Source organism: Uloborus diversus, chromosome 3, assembly GCF_026930045.1.
Source record: "Uloborus diversus isolate 005 chromosome 3, Udiv.v.3.1, whole genome shotgun sequence".
Taxonomy (NCBI): Eukaryota; Metazoa; Arthropoda; class Arachnida; order Araneae; family Uloboridae; genus Uloborus; species Uloborus diversus.
Window position 1 is genome coordinate 90,146,264 of NC_072733.1, and position 25,726 is coordinate 90,171,989.

Genomic DNA, 25,726 nt, shown 5'->3' on the forward strand with positions numbered 1-25,726 from the left:
CGCAACTCGTGATTGTGAAAAACATAATTTGAATTCAAAATTTCAGAATTCAAATTAATTTTGAAAATTCGAAGTTTTTTTTTTTGACAATGAAAATTATTTTTTTAAGTTGACGTTTTATTGTTTTTATTTATTTTGGTAAGTGCATTAATTCATTTAAAAAATTGTTTTTGGCAACAGGGAAAAAAGAAAATTTTTTTTTTTTTTTTTTTTTTTTTTTCACTTTTAAAGGCCAAAATTTGCAAAATATTTTCATACTTTCAGAACAAGATTTAAAGCAAAACATAAAACTGTTTTAGAAAAAGATCAATAATTAATCCTTAAAAAACTACAATTAAGACAAAATAGTTAGTTTTTAGCACATAAGCGTCTAAATAAATTAGAATAAAAAAAATTTTTCTGAAGATAAAATTTCGCATTTTTCCAGAAAATAATTACGAATTACCCAGGAAAAAAAGGCACACTTTGCGTTGTTATCAATAGTTTGCACTGCAATAAACATCCAACGCCATTTTCGGAAACTTAGGATCTTAAAAAGTCTTGTGTACTGCCATCTTGGGAATGACCAAATATGGCGGCGACGACAAAAATTAAGAAATAATTTTTTGAATTTGCAGCGTGAAAACAATTTAAAAATAATAAATCTTCGTGAAACTACAATTCAGTTGAAAAGTTTTTAGCACATTTGCGTCTAAGGCAATGAGGATAAGATTTAGTTTTAAGAACAAAATTTTTCATTTCTCAAGAAAATTACATATTTAAAATAAATTAAAAGTTGCAGCACATTTTGCGTTGTTTTCATTAGTTTGCAGTTAAAGAAAACATCCAATTCTGCTTTGATTTTGGAAACTCAGGCATTTAAGCATCGTGTCTACTTCCATCTTATAAATGACCAAAAATGGCGACTACGTTTCATTCGTAGCTGAAAAGACTTTTCGATTAAAAAAACGATTTTTCCCAATTGACCCTACTATCCGCAGGCTTGTGCTTTAGATGCAGGAAAATGTTCTTCTCCAGTTAAATTTGTGCATAATTCGTGTTCACCCTAGGAATTTTATTCTTTGGAACTATTGAGGGGCAAAAATGGCGTCCGCGGTCCTTTTTTATTTTATTGCCAGCTTCATTTTACCTCAAAACTTTTACTTATTTTTTTATGAAACATCGATAAAAACGAAGATTAGAACTTAAGGTACAAAATTCCCTGGAAAAAATTGGAAAAAAAAAATTGGGGAGCAAAATTAAAAATTTTCCTTGACATTTTTAACTATATCGTTTTCCATGACAATTCCAGGTTTTCCAGAGCGTACGAACCCCATTTAATAAACGTATTTTCCTGTGTATTATCCGCGGGCGGCCTATAATCTGCAGATTCTAAAATGGGCCTGAAGAAAAAAAAAGTTTCGTATAATCGGAGGCGGTGTATAATACGATGTAAAAAAATAAACTTTGAATTTAATATACCATTTGAGCAACTGAACTAAAAACGTGAAAAGGTAATTACTTTGAAGAAATAATCAAAATTAATCTGAAATATAATATAAAATACAACGATTTCTTCTTGAAATCATGATTATAGTACGCTAATTACTTGAAAAACAAAGAGTCAAGACAAAGGAGCAAACGCTCTAATCTTGTGCAAATGGCTTCCTAATTCACTGTATTCTTGCTTTTTTTACATGGCCTAAATCGCGTAAGAGGAGCATTCAAGCATCGTAAAATAACCAACATACAGGCAGGCAGTGAGAAAGAACATGCAAGCTTTGTAAAATGAACATCATTCAGTCGGAGTACGGTCTCTATCGGTGAATCCTTATAGTACTGATGCATTGAAATTCTTTTCTTGGGATCTAAATTAAAAATAACCCCCCAAAAAAGTTGGCAACTGTAGAAATTTTTTGGGGTCGCCAATTTTGAAAACTGAGTCGCCACGTGGCGAGTGGCGACCGTAAATCTTGACCTTTACTTTTAGCATCACTAACTGCTCTAGTTCCCACCCAGCACTAGTCAAAACATCGCTTTGTTAGTGTGTATAAATAACAACTCCGCAATTTTCTTTTAATATTTTAAATTCAAAATATGAAAGGTGATGAAATATTCTGCACCAAAGCACGCTGTTTCATACTAAGTTTGTGAAGATGGAAGGAAAAACTGAAAGTTTGTGACAAGATAACGAATTCTTGAACGCTTGAAACACTAAAAAATGGTTCGAAGGCAGTGGCGGATTTACTAGGGAGGTGGTGGGGACGACCGACCCCTCCGTAACAGTCATTTTCGAAAACCAATAATATAGAATTGAAGAAATTACTAGCTTTCGCTATTAATTTCAATCAAGTACATTCCACAAAATTGCTTAGTGTGGTCGAGGATAGACAGCATTACCCACTTTTTAATTTGAACCGAAGCTCGCCCCTCCCCCCTTTTTTGAACATTAATAATTTTTATATTTCTATATGTATCTTCCAATCTTTTTCTTCCATGGACTACACTATACTGGTATGATGATACATTTTGCTGTGACTTAGAACAGTGGTTTCTAACTCTGGAGTGATAGCCCCCAAAGGGAAGATTTAACACTTGCAGGGGGCGATAGGGAGTGATTAGCATTTAAAATACAGGCTAAAGGGGGGCAATTGATTTCCTCCCCCCTACATAGTTGGTTGAGGGGAGGAATATGGCTTTCACGGTTTTCAACTGCCCCCCCCCCCTTGAAAAGAATGTAAATCTGCCCCTGATCGAAGGTAGCACAACAGTACTGGTAGTGTATACTGTATAGTACTATTACAGTGTAGTGCTTTATTATTACTGCATACTGTATGTACCGTACTGTTTTTTCTTTTTTTTTCATGTCTCTCTCTCCCATTGAAAATTTATATAGTGCATCGTAACAGTATTTGTTGAATACTGCTGTTTTTTTTTAAAAATACGGTAAAAATTCAGCTGTTTATATAAGAAATGGTAATGTATTGTAGAGAAATGGTCTAAAACAGATTGATGGGTGCTTAAAAATGTCTTAAATAATTGGGGGTATGTTAATAAAAAATTTGTATATTGTCCGTTTTTCACGAGAAGGCACTTGACTCCTCCTTCGTCATGTGGTATCCGATGATTTTATTTCGCTGTTTTCGGTAGAAGGTATATTCCGATCATAGCATTTTGTTGTAAACGCAGCAGTTTTTAAAATGTAAGAACAACTAAAATGACAACAGACAAGTAATGTAAAGGACACTAAGACATTTTTGCATATTAAAATGCACGCCCAAGTTAAGGCTGTCTGATTGACCCTTTTTAGAAGCACAAGGATTGCTTACCAATCACCCCCCCCCCCCCCCCCGTAAAATGGAACTCTGCGTTCGAATAGGCGGGGCTAAATGTCTGCTCGTCAAAAATGGACAATACATACCCTTTTACACAATGCAAAATTTCGACTTATCCACGAGGGGTCTTGGAATGCTTCCCTTGCGTAAGTCGAGACTCGACTGCATATCTGAACACGTCAAAACGACTTTTTTCTAATTAAAAAGCAATATGCACCCGTCAAATAAAAATATTCAGTGAATGCGTGACTGATATGTGCATAAAAGTATGTTTAAAAAATAATTCCTAAGAAAATAATCTGTATCACTTGTGACGTCATAAAGATCACACCTTGATTGAAAAATCGGACATTTTAAAGAATTAATTTAAAACTAAACGTTTTTTAAAATGAAAGATTTTTCTCGCCCAACTTTTTTTTTGCACATTCTATCAACTTCAGTGACTAAAAGTAGTACACTGTACTCCCTAATCTTTTACGAATAAGGGAGTACAGTGTACTACTTGTACTCCCTTGTATCGGGTTATCCGGATCGGGGATCCGGATAACCCGATTATCCGTGTCGGATTATCCGGTTTGCGGATTATCTGTGAAGTCAAAAATTCAAATTAAAAAATTTAAAATTAATTAAAGCTAAAAATTATGCCAAATTTTAATACATACTTCAAAACTAGTACTCATGTATTACTTTTTGTATTATCAGAGTATCGTAATTAAACCCGAAGTATTTTATGTACCACCGTGTACTTTACTTATAGCCTCCAAATACACTTTTCTGCATGCTTGGTCATAATCGGATTATCCGTGTAGACCCCTGCATTAATTAGCAAGGATAATCGGGAGTATAGTGTGCTTTTGATTGATGGAAACGACCTCATTACTAGTTCGCCGCTTTCTGATATTGAAGTTATTTCATTCACTGAAAACCAACCCTATCAAAAATATTTGCACCAATGTGATGTGATAGTAGACAGTTTGATGCTTTGTACATTTAACTGCCCAATATAAAAAGCATTCTCTGTTGACTACTCATTTCATTATGCTTTGTTTTATTTTGAAAAGTTGACATGCAATATTTTCAGTAGTACCAAGACTTAACTCGATAAACCTAGGCAAAATTCAAGGGATCAAAAAATGTAAAATTTTAGGAGTCTGAATTTTGCAACTAAGCATTAATCTGTCGCATCGGCGAGAGTTAAGACCCAGCACACATGACACTTGTCCTAATCGATTCCCAGCACGCCCCCCCCCCCCCCCCCCCCCAAGTTTCCGACTATGCAGACCAGGGCTCTCGTCGGCCCTGCACGTTACCAAGAGAGAAAAGCCTCTCAGTTTCTGAAACCCAATATCTACATAAATTGTGACCTGCCCCATCACTACCCTTGCAATAAAGGGAAACTCTATCATCGATAGACAACTGAAACAAAATACTGATCTACTTTCCAAGTTAGGCGAAAACTAAGATCGATCTGGGGGGGGGGGGGGAGCTGATCCTCCCCTACTTTGCACAACTGGGCTCTGTTAAATGCCGTAAAAAACTATGTTTTGTTCTTCAAAATTTTAAAAGATTTGCACCAAGCTTTCTCTGTAAATCCATGGTAATTTTTGTGAACCTTTGTCAAGAACAAAAGGCAAAATTCCTCGTAAAGATTTAAAAAATGTGACCTTTCAGAGACAAGTCTGGATTAACAAACTTTCCAGTCTTTTCTATTACTACTTAGAAATTTCTATCAATGCAGCATGAAGGGAACAAAGCTTCTAAAGATTAATCTTTCAAAAAAAAAAAAAAAAATACATTAGATTGACAACTTTTTATAGTAGATTCAATAGTCAAAAAGAAGACATTTCTAAATTATGTTGCGATAAATTTACCGAAGTTTCCGCGGTTAGAAAGGTGTACCCTTGGTATAACGAAATCATTTCAGATCAAAACTTCAAATCGAAGCAAAAATGCTCTCATCTCATTTCTCTGCAGCAGTTTTGTTTGCTTTTCCGATTCCTTTGCGCTGTCAATGCCTGAAGGCTCATGAGGGGTGGGTTTCGAACAATGAAAGGCATTCCTCACTGACTCCTATGATGAATACTATCTCCCCTTCCACACAAATTCCGGTTCAGCGGTCAACTATTCTTAATGTCGCGTAAATCCTGTCAGTTGTAAATCTAGTTTGCGGCTAAAACGTACAACTGAGCATGATGATTTCGTCATAACCAGGGTGCAATGTTTTGCTTCATCTATTGGGTAAAGGGAGTTTTTTTTCCTAAACAGGGACACTCTTAAGCACTTTTGATATACACTTCATATGCTTGTCATGGAAATTCTGAAGTCTGCTTTTGCTTATATCTCAGCAACAAGACAACTTAGAGACGTTGGATGACAAAATGGTTTGTTTAATCTTAAGGTACAACTTAGAGCTATGGAAAACAGTAAGTGTCATTTAATTTCCCCATTAAATGATCAAATATAAAACAAGTAGTTACAAAAATTCGTTGCCTTACATCAGTAATATTAATAGTAATCAAATTGAAAATTTTGAATGATGGCTTCTCCAAAGCAAGCATGAAATTTATTCACTATCATTGCTCCCATAGGATTTTTATTTTCATCTATGCCAATAATTGATAACAAGGCTAAGTAAAGAGACACATTAGGATCTTTATCAAGAGTAACTTGTATTTTGTGAAACATAAATTAGTTTAGGATACCTTTAATATTTAAATGGTTCTAATTAAATTAGCACACAAATAAATCCTAGAAAGGAACAAGGAATAATTTAGTGCCAATTGCTTAAAGTTTTCGACACATATTTTGTTTTTTTTCTTTTAGTATGGAGCATTTATATGAAAAAATAAGGTGAAATTTCAGATAGTAACATTATTCTACTTCTGAAAAACATTTATACTAAAAAAAATAAAATAACAGATTTTTTTAAAAAGTACTAGGTACTTTTCATAATGCATTCAAAAGAACAAAATAACTTTTTTGGGTCAGAGCGGACACTTGAAGTATTCCTGTAGTTTTTAATTATTCCAAGAAAATGACACCACAAAGGAAGAAAAGTGCCACTCAAGTTATTTCAAACCAAATTTTTCCATTACGAAAAATATGAACGTTTCAACACTCAAATTTGTGATTGAAACCTAGAAAATGATAAGAAATTCTCTATTTGATTTAAGCCACACTTTTAAGCCACAAAACTAAAGAAATACTTAAATTGCCCTTTCTGACCGAGAAAAGTTATTTTGTCCTTTTGAGTGCATTATGAAAAGTGCTTAGTATTTTTTTTTAATTTGTTATTCATTTCTTTTTTACATTGTAAACTCAACTTGATGATCACTTAGCAGTGTAGCTGCTCACGTATGCAGGGGTGCCCACCTGCCCTAAGAGAAAGGGCAACCCCCCTAAATATTGTGAAGCCCCCAATGAGAAAAATACCCATCAACACCCCCTTAATAATTTCAATGCGCCATGATCTCCCTCAGTGGGTACCCCTGCCGTGGGTATGAAACCTCCACCACGCCTTTTAGTGTTATGGCCTTCTGTTCCACAGGGTCTCAGAAAGGGCTAGTGGGTAGGAAAGGTACGTTTGGGCTTGAAACACTTGACTAGTGATTTGAGCCAAACTTTAAAATTAAGTTGTGTGCTTAGTATTAAGCAAAGATATATATTGTAAGTACTCATTTTCTTCAAAATTTTAAGCTCTACAAGTTTTCGGCCAATATATATGGCTAGTGTAAGCGTTATTTTTGAGATTGTTTGTTCATTCTAGACCCATATGAAATAGATTGAAACAATTTACAGCTTTCCACTAATTACTTCCGTATTCAACTTCACAACTACTGGGCTAACACAGCAGATAAGAATTTTAATGCAATTGAATGCAATGAATGCTTAACATTTTAATTACTAATAACTTTTAATTTATTTCCATTTATTTACTTATTTATTTTGAGAAATACATCAGTAATCCAAGCACTTATAATCTATATATATAAAACGCTTATGCGTGGCGCAAAACGAGCCTTTATTTCTTTCTCTCCGTTGGCAACGATCCGCTTCGTTTACGTGTTTACGATCGTTGTTTACAAGTGCTGCAGACTCGCTTCTAACGTTAGATGTCTAGCGTTAGAATTTTGATTTTTGAATGAGTGTTTTCGATCATTTGAATATAATTTACAAAGAAAAGAGCAGTGTGCTTGGGAGTCTTTAGATGAAAGATTTAAACGCTGATCGGTAAGCAATGCTGCCGATAGGATTAGGCACGCAAATGCACGCCGTGAACCGCGAATTGCAAATCGAGTGAGTTCTGTAAGTGTTTTCAAACATATTTCCGGTATAATCATGCACTTTACTGGAGAAAAGAGTTGAAATTACAGTGATAGTAATGAAACTGGAGGAAAATATTATTTTATTTTAAAAAAGAATGCTAATAATAACACTGATACTTATCCTCGAATACCACTTATTTTATCCGATAGTAACGTGCCTTTTAAATTCAAACGTGCCTTCCTAATGACTATAAATAACGCACAGGGTCAAACTTTTGATAAAATTTTTTTTAGATTTGACAAAACCACTTTTCAGTCATAGACATGTCATATGTAAGGCATTCAAGAGTCATAGTATCTGAAAACCCAGAAATTTTCTATCGTGTATGCAGAGAAGTATTATGATTTTCTTCTTTTTTTAAAAAATAGTTTGCAAAGTTAATGTTGATGTCGAAAGGTTTTTCCCTTAACCATATTGCTTACAAAAAATAAAGTTCCCTACTTACCAGGGCTGCAGTGTCGGAGGGAAAATGTCCTACTCTGACTACAAGATTTTTAGAGACTCCAACTCCTTTACCCAAAATTAGTCCGACCCCGGCTGTGACTCTGAAAATATTGGCAGAGCTGCGAATTTTGAGAGAAAATTACTGACTCCGTCTCTTGAAATTTTAAACCTTCGACTCTGACTCCTTTACCATAAAACCAGTCCAACTTCACAGCCCTGCTATAGCTTACCACCAAAAGAAGGTGGATGACCTCAATGCAAAAACATCATTTGTGATAGGTTGTTTGTTATTATTTTGTAATAGATAAGATTAACGAGACCATGCCTCTTACTATTTGGTGCTTTCTGGAAGATTCTACCTATTACAAATGATGTTTCCCTTCAAGGTCATCCGCTTTCTTTTCGTGGTCAAGCTTAACTAACCGCTACCTGTAAATACTGAAGTTTTTTTCCAAACCACATTTTTTTATATACAGTAAAGCACCGCTTATACGTTTTTAAAGGGACTATGAAAAAAGCGTACAAATGAAAAAATGTATAATTGGTAAAGAAAGTGTATATCAGACCCTCCAGGGACAATTTAGAAGACGTATAATTAATAAAAACGAATAGAAGAGAAACCTATAAACCGTGCTTCACTGTATTATGTTATTCCACATAGACTAAATGAATTTATTGGACAACTCTCACTGCCAAAACATGTCACTTAATTTTGCAATGCATTGAAGTTAAGAACTGAACAACAATGGCAAAGTAAAGCAACAAATTTAATCGTGAAGACCTGAAGAGTGAAACATTTCACATGCTTTTGCAATGGCATTGATGTTAAGAACTGAACCACAGTGGCAAAGTAAAGCAACAAATTGAATCGTAAAACCTCATTTTACTGCTAATATGTTTTTACAAAATCATTTTGACCCTCTGCTTTATTTATAGTCATTAGGAAGGCTAATCTAACGGAAAATGGTTTACGTTTGAATTTGAAAGACACGTATAGAATGAAATAAATGGTATGCGAGGTATGACAAATATTGGTGTTATATAGTAATCAATAATTTTTTTGTGCTACAATAATATTTTTCTCCAGTTTTATAATTATCAGTCTTAGGTCAACCCTTTTTCTCCAGTAAAGTGCATGATCAATCCGTAAATGTATTCGGAAACATTTGCGGAATACTCTCGATTTGAAGACGGTGTGCATTTGTGCACCTTTGCGTATCGGCAGCATTTCAGACCAATCTGCATTCAGATCGTTCATCTAAAGACTCCGTAGCCCACTGCTCTCTTCTTCGTAAATTATATTCAAGTGCTCTGAAGCCCAGAGGCTCAGTGGTAGCCCTTCCACGCCGCAGGTACGGGTTCGATCTCCGGGTTGGGCATGACTGATTCGGCTGTTCATTCCTTCAGTGGGTCGATAAAATAAGTACCAAGTATGCTTGGGAACTAAACCCTGGGGGTTCCGCGTTAGGCTGACCTCTTAACCGGAACATCTGCCTAGCACCCCAGAGCCCTTGGTCAGAAGGAGTGAGATGGGTACAGTAGGCCTTGGCCCTCATAAGCTGTCGTGCCACTGGATTTGGTTTCTTGACTCTTAAAACACTCATTCTAACATTTTTTTACTAAATCACTGCTTTCAGAGAATGTCAGAAGTTGCTTGCTCTTTACAACTGTTAGACATTTTAAAACATATATATACACATATTTTGACACTGAACATAGCATAGTTAAGGACCATGAAATGTTTTTAAGTGTCTTAACATCATCATCATCATAGTTGGCTCGACAGCCCAGGGTGGGCCAAGGCCTTCCTTTGGACAATCTTCCAAGACGTCCTACTTTTTGCCTGGGTTTTCCAATTTTTAACTTTGAGAATATCGAAGTCAGATTCAACAGAATCCAACCATCTCATTTTTGGTCGTCCCCTTCCTCGAATTGTCACGGGTTTTGCAGCAAAAACTTTTTTTACTGGGTTTTCTTCGTTCATTCGAGAGACATGGGCCGCCCAGTTCATTCTCCTAATTTTTATGCTTTTTATTATGTCAGGTTCTCTAAACAATCTGTAAATTTCAAAATTGAATCGTCGTCTCCAGACACCATTCTCATTGATGCCTCCAAAAATGCTTCTTAAAACCTTTCTCTCAAAAATTAATATCTTGTGCTCTCCGGTTTTAGTCAAAGGCCATGTTTCAGAAGCATAACTTAGAACTGGCCTAATAAGAGTCTTATAAACCAAGATCTTTGTTTTTCTTGAAATCAAAGACGATCTGAAGATGGGGCGTAGTCCAAAAAAGGCCTTGTTTGCCAACGTTATTCGGTTCTGTATTTCTGAGATTGTGTCATTTTTGTTGTTAACACAGGACCCAAGGTACGTAAAACTGCTAACGATTTCAAATGAATGAGTACCAATTTCTAAACATGTGTTCCTGTCTTTTGGCGGAATTTTTTGTACAGGCATATACTTGGTCTTGGAGTCGTTTATTTTTAGTCCCATTCGACCAGCAGCTATCTCCAAAGATGAAAAAGCCTCTTTCAAGGCTGGAACAGTCCTAGCAACTATATCAATATCATCAGCATAGGCTAAGATCTGAACTGATTTGTAAAAGATGGTGCCCCTAGTGTTGATATTTGAGTCACGAATAGCTTTTTCCAAAGCAATATTAAAAAGAAGGCAAGACAATGAGTCGCCCTGCCGAACACCATTATTAACATTTAAATCCTCAGAGAGGACACCTTTGAATTTTACCTTGCATTTAGTGTTGTTCATAGTGCACATTACAAGTCTAATTAATTTGCTTGGGATCTTGAATTCATACATTGCATCCATTAAATGTTTTCTATCCACACTGTCAAATGCAGACTTAAAGTCTATAAACAAGTGATGAGTGTCAATATTAAACTCAATTGATTTTTCAATAATTTGACGTAGACAGAAAATTTGGTCTACTGTAGATTTTCCACTTCTAAACCCACATTGATAACTACCAATTTCTGAATCCACAAATGGTTTTAGTCTCACAAACAGAATATTGGATAGGACTTTATAGCATGTGGTTAGCAGGCTGATGCCTCTATAGTTGGAGCAGACCATTGGGTCTCCTTTCTTGTGAATAGGGCACAAAATACTAATGTTCCAGTCTGATGGTATATATTCAGAGCTCCAAATATCAATTATTAGTTTATGCAGGTGCTCATATAGCTGAGGACATCCATTTTTTAGCAACTCTGCAGAAATAAGATCATGTCCTGGCGATTTATTATTTTTTAGTTTATTTAAAGCAAATTGAAATTCATCTCTATCTGGGAGGGGGATGACTTCGTTATCATTTAAATCTATAGAGTCGTGCCGATGGTCTTCCACTGGTTCCTCCGAGTTTAAAAGGTCACCAAAATGTTCCATCCATCTACAAAGTATATCCTGTTTGTTAGCCAGGATTTCACCCTGCTTGTCACGACACAGAGAAGAACTTGGTTTAAAGTCAGAACGACTACGATTAACCTTTCTATAGAATGCTCTGCATTCATTGATGGTTTTAAGATTATCAATGTCTTTGAGGTTCTCCTCTTCAAAAGTTCTTTTCTTCAACTTGTGAAGCCTTTTTTCCTCTTTTCTAGCTCTTTTATATTCATCTGAATTATGTCTGGTATTTCTCTGCAACATTATTTTATATGCTTGATTCTTCTTATTTGTGAGTTCAGCACATTCATCGTCCTACCAGTCTTTATCCTGGTGTGTTAACATTGTAGGGTTTTTTCACTGCAATTTCTTTTGCATTCAGTAAATGTAGGAAACAAAGATTACATTATGTTTGTAATTTTAGTACAAAACTGTTCCTTTGCATACTTCTCTCAAAAGATAATGGAATTGCAAACTTTTGCTTTATAATAATCCAATGCACGAGTTGCATGTCAAAGTAATTGTCCCATTTTAAATGTATGAAAATCATAAGTATTATGATAGTCATATTAAAAAGAAAAACTACCTTTTTTTTAATACAGATAAAGCTAGACTAATATTTGGTGACCGGTGAGTGAGCGTAGCAAGCTCGGATCGCGAAGCGATCCGAAGGAACTGCGTAAGCAGTTTCAGGGTTGGCGAGCGTTAGCGAGCAGGGGGCAATAGCCCCCTAGTACCTTATAATTCATAAACAGATAATATTAACAGCTAAGTAAATTTTTAAAAATATTTACCAATTCCCAACAGAAATAGTTCCACGTCCAGAGCAGGCAAATGAAAGAGGATGATATAGAGTAGTGATCCTTTGAAAAAGGACAAATTTACGAATAATATCAATTTTCTCATTACAAAGTACTGCAATATCTTCTTTGTTCTGAAGGAAAACAATATCACATATTAAAGAATGTGAATCATAAACAGTTAAGCATTCTCCTGTTAAACTCCATATTCGAACAGTTCCATCATAGCTACAGGACAAAAAGTCTCCTTCAGAATTGGGTAATAAAGCAGTTACTGTAGATCTGTGACCTGAAATGCAAATGACATATTGAAACTAAATTAGAACAATACTAGGAAATTTAAACATGCTGACTTAGCAAAAGAGGAAGAAGGTTTCTCAATGCATTCAGCTATTTCAATGTAAAAATAAAAACACTAAGACTTCTTCAAATGAAAATCTATACTAGTAATATAAAACTGAAGAGTTTGTTTCTTTGAACGCACTAATCTCAGGTACTGGTTCTCAACTACTGGTTCAAATTGAAAAATTCTTTTTTGTGTTAAATAGTCCATTTTTTGAAGAAGGCTGAAGGCTATATAATATCATGCTTAGTTTAACAGGAGTGGAGCAGCAATACATTGAAATATGATCAATAATAATTGCATTTCTGTTTCATCAATAGCTCAGACTTTTGTCGCCCGCATAGCTCATCCGGTATAGCGCTGGACCAGTAACCCTAGGGTCTCGGGTTCAAATCCCACTGCTGGCGGAAAGATTTTCAGGATTTATTACCTGGCTAATTTAAAAGTTAATTAATTAATAAATCAAGGTTTTCAATTATTTTTTAGACGTGGTGTACAGCTAAACAGCCAAAAACAAATAAAGGAAAGTATAAATTTTTTCTCAACATTATTACTGACCCAGGCAACACTGGGTATGTTTGTTAGTACTAAAATATACCAATTTTGGATAATTTCATCCAACTCTGGTCAAACATAGAAGTTGACCTTCTTATATTGTCATTTCACTTTTTTATGTTTTTGTCTTATTAAAGTTTTATTTCATACTTATATCAACATTACAAATGATTTTTACTGCTCTGCTTTTGTCGAGCATTTATTGTTTTGTATTTTTTATTTTGATTTTCTTTCAAATCCTTCTTCTACTTTTATACATGCATTCCAATCAACAACTCTTTTCAAAAATATAACAGACTAGCACTACCCACATGGCAATGCCGGAGCTAAGAAGTTAAAGGAAGTCCATTGAGCAAAAGAAATACACGCCCCAGAATCTGATATGTGTGACATCCAAACCCACATGAATCCAAACTCCAACGGAAGGGGAGAAACTCCCCAGGGAGGATTAGTGTTTCATGCTTTTGTTAAGAGCGCTGAAACTCTTCCTTTGAAGACAGTGCGGCTTTGAAAACACAAATTCTGTCTTCTGATCTAGAAGTTGCAAAGCAGGAATGTTTGGCGCATTGACGGCTTAAACTTAGTGGATAATTTTTTCAATCAGGGTTACTTGGTTACTTTTTTCTACTACGGTGCCTACGTCATGAGAGAATCCCCATTCTTTTCTTTCTTTTAACCTTGAGCTTGACCGTTGACTCAGACTCAGCTTTGGACGAAGCCAGACACTTCGTCAAGGGACGTAAAATAGAAAAAATAAATAAATAATTGAATAAAAAATAATTGTAATGAAGTTTTTCACTGAATTAAAAAAAAAATCCCTCGAGGAATATCAAAATAATAATACCAATAATAATGTTTTGGATTAGTGACCACAATGCTTTCAAAGACAACAGTGGACTTAATATTTTTTTACAAATATGAAATACTCATCAGGGGTGGCCATGCAAACTAGGGGCGGGGTGTCATGCCCAGGGGTGATAGCGGCCCCCCTTCAAATTCTGCGGTGTACCTCCCAAAGCAAGACTCGCTGAAATAAAATCAAAAGCCCTTTAAAATTCATTGATAACATTTTTAGTGGCACAGTTTGCACCGTATCCCTCCCTCCCTCCATCATCTCTATAATCTCTATAGTCATTGTAGTTAAAACGTAGATCTACAACAACAGTCTTGTGGCGATTACAAAATTTTCATTCAAAATCTTTTATGCACCAGTCATGTTCCCTTACTTTTTCTTGTCAGAGTACTATACTATGTGAAAGATTAACACTATGAGACACCAGAATAATTATTTTGTGCTTATATCAGATTTTAGATGAAAATATGTTTTCTGTCGTCGAAGTGGCGCAAAACGCGATTTTCTGTAATACATTGTTAATAAGATATGGGTCATTCCATACGAAATGAGCAAAATTCACAAAAAGTAATGGTCACATGGTAACAGATTCTTATGAAATTTGGTATACAGGTTCCTTCTATGCCTATATAAAAATATCTAAAATATTTTTGCTTAATATTTTTTATTTGAATAGTTACATGCGATTGAAAATTGGTCAAATTGAACAGTATTCTCATAAATGCTAAATGTTGCCTTTTTGAAGGCTTGTATCTTATTAAGCATTTAATGAAAACATAAAAGTTATATGTTGTTGCAATCTATGGAGTAGAGTAATTAATCTGATATCAGTAAAATTTTCAAAGTTATTATAGTTAACTTTTAACCGAGTTTCAAAAACTGAAAATATCTCAGTTTTCTCATCATTTTATTTTTTAAATCTCAATCTTTAAGGAATGCATTAGCTTTGCTGAAATTAATACCCAATAATGTGCTAAGTATCATAAAAGAAATACCTTACTTTTGAAGTTGTATTTTAACTCCTTTGTCTTCAAAATCAGTTTTAAACTTAGTGACATTTTGTAAAATGATGATTTTCCCCTTCACATAGATACAAAAATTCAAATGAGGGAAAATTCAGACAACTTTAAAATTTTGCAAGAATATAGAGATGTGTTTCTACTATTGGCTTGAAGAAACTCGAAATTGGTTTTCGATTTTCAAACATAAAATAAAATTCAGAAAAATAGCATTTTTTTTGTTTTATGGGTCAATTCCATACAGGTTCAACGAATGGGTGCGCTTGACCATTTTCAATTTTTTTGAAATTCATATCCCTAAAAGCTGCATATGAAAGATGTTTAAAACCACTTTTATTTTTGCTCTCAACTGGACCTTTGATTTTTTTAGAGGTCATCAAAAGTGATTTTCATAGTCAAAAATGGGACTTTTAGACCTTTGCAATTTGGCCAAAATTCATTTGAATTACATTTATGACAGTTAATTTAGCACTTTGATGTTAAAGTGCATAAGTTGATAGTCTTATATGCTGAGTTACGTAGCTGTAAGTTAATAATTAAAATAATGGCAACAGGTTAAAGTTCAAGGTTAAAAGTAAAAATTTTACTCATTTCAAAGGGGGATAACTCCTGTAATGGACGGAAAGACAAAATGAAATACGGCAAAAACTAATCACTGGAACCATACTAAAAAGAATATGTAACTGTTGATGTGTGTTTGTGTACCCTTTATAGATTACAGCCCCTCAAAAATCGGAAAAATGACAGCCCTTTCCAAAGGGAAAAATTAATTTAACTGTTTCATTTACTATTTTTTAATTGACTGCTCTATAACTTAAACTATTTTTTTTCTGTAAACACAATGCATAAATGCATTTTTGTTTGCTGAAGAATTAATAATGGTGTGAGAGGCAGAATACCTTTCACTCACTGATTTCTTATTCAAGGGAACGTAACATCGCAATTTGTCCATTAACTCTTTAATGGAATCAATAATTATCATTTTCAAAAAAAATGTAGACAAACCTAGAAGAGTCATTTTGGTCCAGGAAACTATTTGCAAAGTAATAGGTTTCTTTTAAAGCTTATAAAAAAATGCTAAATGAAAGAAATCATATAATAGTTTCTCGGCAAAAAAAAAAAACAGCAATAAAATTAAAATATTATTTCAAGGTTTTAAGATCAATTCAGCAACTGCTTTAAAATTCGCAAAGAAATAGCTTCTGAATTCTTCAATAAAACGTATATGTTATGGAGCTATCATTTTCTTAATTACATAATTTTTCATAGTTAAAATATACATTAATTTAAAAAGACTCATATGAAGTATGGACATATTTAATAACCTTGCCCTCTTGTTAATATGAGTTATGACAATGATCCTAATTATAACCGCCCATTTTATAGCATAACGATGAAATTGTACAGGGCTTAGTATTTAATTGACTTGAAATGTTAAAAGATATTTTACATCCACATTCCATGTATATTAGGGTGGATCGAAAAAAACGAAATTTTGAATCTTAATTTGGAATACATGCCAAAAGCTGTGCATGTGTATGTATAAAACACATGTAAAATATTATCAAGTTTGAACAACTCTTTGAGGGTCCTACCAAGGCTTGAATTTCTCCGAAAATAGAAAAAAAGGTTAATTTTCCAAAATTTTTATGAAAATACTAGTGTTTAAATTTTTGTTGTAATGCGGTTAAAATGCTTCCTTTGAACACTTTTTTCATGTATCTTCCCAATTATTTAGTCTTTTAACCATTAAGTTTGCACATAAGCTGTTAAGTTTGGCGAAATTAACCAAAAACTGACTTTTTTAAAGCTTTTTTGCACATTGCAATATTTCTTCTTTTAAAGTCCAGTTTTCTTTTTTACAATGCCTGTACAGACTGCAGTTTTAAATGGTGAAAGTGAATTTAAACTGAATTTTTAAATGAATTTAAACTTCATTACATTAACAGCTCAGAATCCAATAAAAAGAAATGGCTGCATTTTGAGTTCCATTCTACCTTTTCCATCTGCCGAGTCACATGTATTAAGTATAAATGTATTATTCATTTTACATTAGAAGTAAGCTATCAAAATGATTTAGTTATATTAACTAAAAAAACATATAGAGAAGTGCATTGGTTACAAAAAATGTATATTTACTCACACACAGTCGCTCTGACATATAAACATCAATATTTCACAAAATGAGGGACTTGAAAAGTATTAGTTAGTTAAAGCCACATAAAATAGTCAGTTCGTCACATCCATTCATGAAACCTCTTAGAAATCATTTTTTGATTCAAACGATGACATGATATTTCAAGGTTTGATTTTTGCTCATATGAAGCCATTTTTTGCCGATTGACTAATCACAAACAAAGAAGCTTCTGTCACCATATTAGCACAGCGTTCCACCACCTGCATGTGACAGGGAAACTAAACGAACGCAAAATCGGCGTTGGTGGTTTTAATCTATTGTTAAATATTTAAATTAGATATGCCAGCTAAAATAGGAGAGGGGTGGCAGTTATTGCACATTCTTGCCAGTTGTTAACTGTTGCGAAAACGACCTCGATCTCCCCTTGTGAACTGTAGGAGCGCCCTCTCACAGACAAGCGAGAAGGCTGGAGAGTGAAACTTGATTTCACGGAACACAGTAGTACGGAACTTGATTCCAAAAGAATAAGACTTTGTTAGGAACTCGATTCCTCCAATCGTCTATTTTTTAATGTGTGTGTGTAATAAATAGTCTAGTGTAGCATTAGTAGTTGAATCATTCATTAAAATATGTGTTATTAGATATATTTAGGCTCCGTCATTGGTGCTACTACAGAACATATACGCAAATCAATTTAGGACAATAACGGATTACTTGCCGCCCGGAAAAGAATATCAGATTCGATGCACGGGGATTTTGCAGGTGAGCACCTTTTTACCTAACTTTCATTATCTAGTGCATAACGTAATTGCATACGTTAAATTAATTGGCATCCCTGCCGGGATTGCAAGAGTTTGTTATTGATATCGAAAGTAGATGCATATATGTTTTTATGTTCAGGATTCACACATACGTAAGGTCATAAGTTAAAGACACATAGCTTGTGACATTATTTATGATAAGAAAAGTTATTCAAGGTTAGTAATTATGGCAGACAGCTTAATAAATAAAGCTAAAAAGAAGCGTGGCGCAATCAGAGCGGAAATCACCAGGATAATTACTAAAATTCAGAATGCTTTAGAGAATTTAGATACAGATTCTAGTGATAAACTAGAAGAACTTTTAGAACATTTAAATGAAAAATCTTACGAAATTAAAGCGGTTGATACCGAAATCGAATCATTAGTAGAAGAGAAAGAGTTAGACGCAGAATTATTGACTGCCGAAGAATATCGCGATAAAATTACCACTTGGCGGTTCAGAGCCACAAAGAAACTGCGGTCTCTGGCATCGAAACAAAAACAAGAAATAAGCCTCACGGAACATTCTTCTTTTAACGAAGTAAGAACAATTCAAGAAACAAAAGGAAAAGTAAATATTAAGCTTCCAAAACTTATTATTAAATACTTTGGAGGCCATAGTGAATGGATATCATTCTGGTCCTCTTTTGGATCGGCAATTCACAAAAATGATTCATTGGAACCGATAGATAAGTTTAACTATTTAAAAGCTTATTTAGGAGGTAATGCACTAAAAAGCATTGAAGGTCTCGCGATGACTTCTGCACATTACGAAAATGCAATCGAAATATTGCAAGAAAGATTTGGAAATAAAGAAGCTCTCATTGACGCGCATATGAGTAACCTACTAAATATTTCCCCACACAGAAATTCGGATGATACTAAGTCATTCAGAAATATGACAGAATTCAGACTCAAATTTTAGGTGTTTCCACGGACAGTTACAGAAACCTTTTGTGGCCTATTTTGATGAAAATGTTACCCCGCGATATTATTTTAGATTTTAATAAAGAGTACACTGATTCGAAATATACATTGAAAGAAATCATGAGTTTTCTTTTACGGCAACTCAATTCAAGAGAACGAACATTTTCCAATTGAGAAATCGTTTCTTCCCCCTCGCCGCGCCTCCCTGCCGAGCGTCTGCCACAAGAAAGATCCCATAGAGGAAAAAAAAACGGCTTCAGCAGCTGATTTATTCGTTGGCGATGCAAATGAAATCGCATATTGTGCATTTTGTAATGAATCATCCCATAGAAGTGAGAATTGTAGTTTCGCGCGTAAATTAAAGAATGAAGAAAAAATATCTCTACTTCGGAAGAAGGGTATCTGTTTTCGATGCTTAGGAAAGGAGAGACATTTGCAAAAGTTTTGTAAATCCAAGGTTATTTGTTCTTTTTGCGGTCATAATCATGTTTCAATAATGTGCAACAGAGATAAGGTCTTTGAAAAAGAAAATGAAAAGAAATTCGCGAATGAAAAAGAAAATGAAAATCGCGTATTAACTAATAAGGCAAATTATTCAGAGGTACAGTTACAAACTTTAATAGTATCTGTAGTTGGAAAAGGCATCAAGAGTTATTCTATGAGGGCAATATGCGACACAGGGTCCTCCAACAGTTACACTTCTCAGTATGCGGCGGGAAAGTTAGAACCAGAGAGGGTAAGAAAAGAAAGAATTAAGCACGGTCTTTTCGGATGTATTGTGGTTTCAGAAAATCATAATAGGTACAAATTGAAGTTAGTTAATCCAGACAAAGAGCTTAGCTGTGAAATAGATTTATTAGATGAGAAGAAAATATGTGCTTCTATTCTCCGAAGATTCAAAATACAGTATGTATTAAAGAATTAGAAAATAAAGGGATTTACATAAATGATGTAGGTGGAAAAAGGAATTTATGTCTTTATGAGAAGGATCCCGAAGAAATACATTTGTTGCTTGGAGCTGATGTATTAGGAAATTTGTTCACAGGAAGAATTGAACGTTTTTCTAAAATTGACATGATAGCCATCGAGACGAAGCTGGGTTGGACTCTAATGGGTAAAATGTATAATGAAAAGGATAACACAAAGAAATCATTATCAGTTTTGTCTTTATCTATGCATGTTTCCGACTCTAAATTAGAAGATTTGTGGCGTCTCGATACGCTAGGAATTTTTGCTTGTGAAGAAAACATAACTAAAAGTATGTTAGAAGAAGAAACTAGAAAACATTTTGTTAGTACTTTAAAGAGAGATGAGAAGGGCAGGTACGAAGTTGCCTTGCCATGGACTGTAGATAGTTCCCTTTTGCAGAGTAATCGATTGACAGCAGAAAAAAGTCTCGTTAAGACAGAGAAGAAATTAATTAGCACTGATAAAAGGGAAGATTATCTGAAAATTTTTGATTTTTGGGAATCGGAAGATATTATTGAAGCGGTGAATGACAAGAAAGAGTTGGGTGTGCACTATTTGCCTCACCGGCCAGTGATCAAAGAAAGCAGTGAAACCACGAAAATTCATCCTGTATTCAATGCTTCAGCACTCTAGAAGCAACCCATCACTTAATGATTGCTTAGCCAAAGGTCCAAATTTAATTGAGATAATACCCACTATATTGAACAGATTTCGAAAATATCGGATAGGTGTATCATCAGACATGGAAAAGGCATTCCTGCAGATTAGCGTGAGGGAAGAGGATCGTGACTTTTTAAGATTTTTATGGTATGATGATGAACATAATCTTAAAATTTTTCATCACTGGTGTGTCGTTTTTGGTTTGACGACTTCTCCTTTTTTGTTGGCTTCGACACTGGATTATCACTTAAGTAATGTACCAGAATCTTGTAGAGAAACCGCAGAAATGCTCAAGACTTCCTTTTATATTGATAATTCTTTAGTTAGTCTTAATTGAGTCACTCAGACTGAAAAATTCATTCAAGAATCCAAATCCATTTTGTCTTCTGGACATTTTAACTTGAGATGTTGAAAATCAAATGTTACAAATTCTATGATTGAAGAAGTGAAAGGGGAATCCAAGGAAATACCTGTGCTAGGTTTGATATGGAATTTAGAAGATGATTGCTTAACTTGTAAAGTAGAGAACACCTGCAATTTAAAGGATCCCGTCACAAGGAGAAAAGTGCTGTCCGTAACACAAAAAGTTTTCGACCCAATAGGATTTACCGCACCAGTAACTTTAGTACCAAAATTGATTCTGCAAGAGACCTGGATCCAAAAAATTAAGTGGGATGAAGAACTCCCAATACTTTTGCAGAAAAAATTCCAAATTTGGATGAAACAGTTGCATTTACTGTCAGAAATAAAAATACCCAGATGGATTAACATTGATCAGGAAAATGAAGACCGAGTAACGCTCCATGTATTCTCAGATGCCAGCAAGAGTGCTTATGCAGCATGCATCTACGTGCAAAGCGAAACGACATCCAGTTTGAATGTCCAATTGGTGAATGCAAGGAGTCGAGTAGTGCCGATAAAAGAAATGACAATTCCACGACTGGAGTTACTTTCTTGCCTGATAGGAGTAAGACTCGCGGAAACTGTCAAGGCTGATTTACAAATGTTTTACTCGATTTTCTACTGGACTGACTCAACGGCAGCTTTGGGATGGATCAGAAGAGACCAGGCTTGGGGTACTTTCGTCCATAATCGTGTCCAAGAAATAAGATCCCTAACGGACATGTCTGACTGGCGACATGTACCCGGAAGTTTAAATATCGCAGACCTCCCAAGCAGAGGATGCTCTTTTGAGCAGTTACAGAAATCAAAATGGTGGGAGGGACCACCTTGGTTATACTTGCCTGAAACTGAATGGCCTTGATCTGAAGAGCAACCAGATGAAGAACTACTAAACAAAGAAAAAAGGAAAACAATTGTGAGATTGATGGACAGAGAAAATAAGTCAGATTGGTACTTTAGATATTTTTCCTCCTTCAAGAAAATAGTATGAATGATTGCCTGGATGTTCCGAGTTTACGGAAATACACGAAATTTAGGAAAGAATGGATCTCCAAATCTTTCAATCTTGGAGAGAGAAAAGGCTGAAAAAACACTTTATCGGTTAATCCAAGAAGATTCCTTCACGGGGATTACAGATCCAAGCATTCGCACTCTAAGACCCATCAAAACTGAAGAAGGAATTTTGAGAGCAAAGTCAAACGTTGCTCAGTGAGATGACAAAGAAGATTTTCGCTATCCTATCATCCTACCTTCTAATCATCCTGTTGTTCATCGTTTAATTTTTGAGAAGCATGTAGAAATGCAGCATGCAGGAGTTACAATACTCATGGCCCAACTAAGAGAAACATTGTGGATTTTAAAATCAAAGAAAACCATTCGCAATGTGACAAGAAAATGCGTAAAATGTCAAACATTTGATCGCCCTAAGCTAGAAGTTGAACCAGGGATTCCGCCCGAAGATAAGAGTTCGAGAAGCGGCTGTGTTTGAAGTCACTGGAGTGGACTTAGCAGGACCTTTTTATCTTAAGGATGGCTCAAAATGTTGGATAGTACTGTTTACATGTGCTATTTACCGTGCCATACACCTTAAGTTGGTTACATCATTATCGACAGAAGCATTTATGCAGTCTTTCAGAAGATACATTTGTAGAAGAGGGAGACCGTATGTAGTCTATTCAGACAATGGTTCTAATTTCGTAAAGACACGCAGTTCTCTCTCAAGAATCGATTGGAATGCAATTGCTGCCGAAGCAGCTGATCAGAAAATACATTGGAAGTTAAATCCTCCGTCCGCCACCTGGTGGGGCGGATGGTGGGAGAGGCTAGTGAGGATGGTGAAGAAGCTTTTAAGAAGAAGTTTAGGACGTGCATCTTTGAATTACGAAAAATTAAGCACAATTTTATGCGATTGCGAAAATACCTTAAATTCCCGACCCATCACCTATGCATCCGAAGATGTTAAGGATCCACAACCCTTGACACCTCTTATGTTCCTTCAGGAGTTGCCATCATCCGGAGTACCCGACCTCGATGAGGTGGATTCAAAGGAGCTTGGTCGGAGAGCAAGGTACCGGCAACGACTTAGGAGGGACATAAGAAATAGATTCCGGAAGGAATATTTAGGGCAACTGAGACAATTTGCACTGAAGAAGCATAAAAGCGACCCAGTTAAGATAGGAGACATCGTGCTGTTGGAAGATACGAACAGGAAAAAAATCAACTGGCCGTTAGCAAAGGTTGTGGATATTTTTCCTGGCAAAGATGACATTGTCAGACTTGCTTAAGTCAAAACAGAAAACGGTATGCTCCTCTGCCCGGTGCAAAGACTGTACCCCCTGGAGATAAACAGCCCGACTACAACAGGTGCACAGGAGCCTGCAGCGGCAAACCAGGATTTGTTGAGTTCATACTACAGACAGAACTCAAAGTGGGAGAGTGTTGCGAAAGTGACTTCGATCTCCCCCTTGTGAACTGTAGGAGCGCCCTCTCGCGGACGAGCGAGAAGGCTGGAGCGTGTGAAACTTGATTTCACGGAACACAGTAGTACGGAACTTGATTCCGAAAGAATAAGACTTTGTTAGGAACTCGATTCCACCAATCTTGTTATTTTTTAATGTGTGTATGTAATAATTAGTCTAGTGTAGCATTAGTAGTTGAATCGTTCATTAAAATATGTGTTATTAGATATATTTAGGCTTCGTCATTGGTGCTACTACAGAACATATACGCAAATCAATTTAGAACAGTAACGGATTACTTGCCGCCCGGAAAAGAATATCAGATTAGATGCACGGGGATTTTGCAGGTGAGCACCTTTTTACCCGACTTTCATTATCTAGAGCATAACGTAATTGCATACGTTAAATTAATATCATAGTAGTCTGATGCATTAAAGTTAATCTTCGAATTATAGAATTCTCTTATTTCTTCATGAACAGAAGCCACTTGTCTGGCCTTCAAAATCTTCGCAAACCCAGTTCTCTGATGTACTTTGGTTCATCAGTGATCACTGTTAAGAGAATTTTTTCCGGGTGCCAAAAATAGGCATTTCGTTGAATGACAGGATCAATAATTTTTTCAGATTTTCACTTACGTAACAAGATGCTGTAATAATACTGATGAGGAACAGCACAGTTTTGTTTTAATTCCAGAAGAAGAAAAATTTACAACGGCTACACTCTCATCAAGAGATTCATCAACATCTTTTGGTGTTGATGTCCCTTCAAAAGTGGAATAAACGAGGCTTTCTCTACCAATGCTATCAACAGTGTACTACAGCATTTCTGACAGATGTGGGATGTGCTGCAGCAATTGCTTCAGAAACATTACAGGATTTTGGTACAGTGTCAAATAATTATCGCTCTAAAGTCGTTGATAGGAATAAAATTCTAAGACAGCGACAGAAGTGTCACAGGTTCACAGGTGTCCCAGACGAAGTAAGTGCTTCTCTTCAAAATCTGCAAACTAGAAGTGAAAGGGTTTGAAAAGTACATTTTTCGATAGCCGAAAAGACAAAACTATGACAAAAAGAAATAGTTGGAGACAGATACCATAGAAGAACCATAAGCGAGGAATCCATGGTTGAAAAATCCGATTCTCTTTATTTGGGTCATGTGACGCCAACTTCTGGAACGGGAAAACATGTCGCGACAGCAATGTGATTTTTGAACTAAAAATTTGTTTAAGCCTTAAGGATCTTTTAGCTTTTGGCTGTGATGGCATCGCCAAGAATACCAGAAAAAAGAACGGTGCAATTGCGGCCACAGAGAATAAAATTGGATATCCTGTCCCATGATTAATCTGCGAACTGCATGCGAGCAGCCTTTGCGTCACCTTTTCACATTACTTGATGGTGAAACTGCTGGTCCATGTGAATTTTCGCAGGACCAATAGGTAAATTGCTAGACAGGTACAACAATTTACTACTGGTCCAGTTTGAAGCAATTACGTTCCTTGTCGTAGGTGCTGGGCTGTTAATGTAATGAAGTATAATTTCATTTAAATTTAAAACTGCATTCTGCACAGTCATTGCAAAAAGAAGAAAAAAAAGGACTTTAAAAGAAAAAACATTGCAATGTGCAAAAAAGCTTGAAAAAAGTCAGTTTTTGGAAATTTCACGAAATTTTACGAACTTGTGTGCGAACCTAATACTGCAAAGGATGTAAATAATTTTAAAGATACATGAAAAGCGTGTTAAAAGGAAACATTTTAATGGCATTAAAACAAAAATTTTGGATCTTATTATTTTCATAAAAATTTTGGAAAATTGACCTTTTTCCCTATTTTTGGAGAAATTCAAGCCTTGGTAGGACCCTCAAGGAGTTGTTCGAACTTGATAATATTTTACATGTTTATTGTTCTTACACATGCACAGCTTTTGGCAGGTATTCCAAATTAAGATTCGAAATTTCGTTTTTTTTGATCCACCCTAATGTATATTAGTGCATAATTTTTTTGTAGTTAAAGTAGATTAATTGGCCTTAAGGGATCCTGCAAAAACGCTTTGGAAAAATTATTTCTGTATCCGCCCCTGATTACATGCTAAACACATGCTTTCTGTTGTTTGATTCTTGAAGCACTTTTCTAATCTGTTATGCTACCTATTAATAATGCACTAATCTGTCTACTGTTAATTTTCTTTACATCCGTGGGAGGTCCGCTGAATCTGGATGTCATCCTACAAAATGGAATTCAGCGCCCATCTGGCGCACGGTATTAGTTTTCAATTCTCCTCGTGGTCATTGATGGCCGATAAGTGGACTTGATTCTCAAATTTTGACCC

The 25,726-nt window shown here is 35.3% G+C and overlaps 1 protein-coding gene across 1 annotated transcript in view; it reads right to left on the bottom strand.

The window, feature by feature from the left end:
• LOC129218603 (uncharacterized) overlaps positions 1-25,726 on the bottom strand; it is a 272,334-nt gene that overhangs the window by 188,904 nt on the left and 57,704 nt on the right. Inside the window, exon 4 of the mRNA XM_054852923.1 lies at positions 12,273-12,567. Coding sequence (XP_054708898.1) covers positions 12,273-12,567 — 295 coding nt within the window. The remainder of the gene's footprint in view (positions 1-12,272; positions 12,568-25,726) is intronic.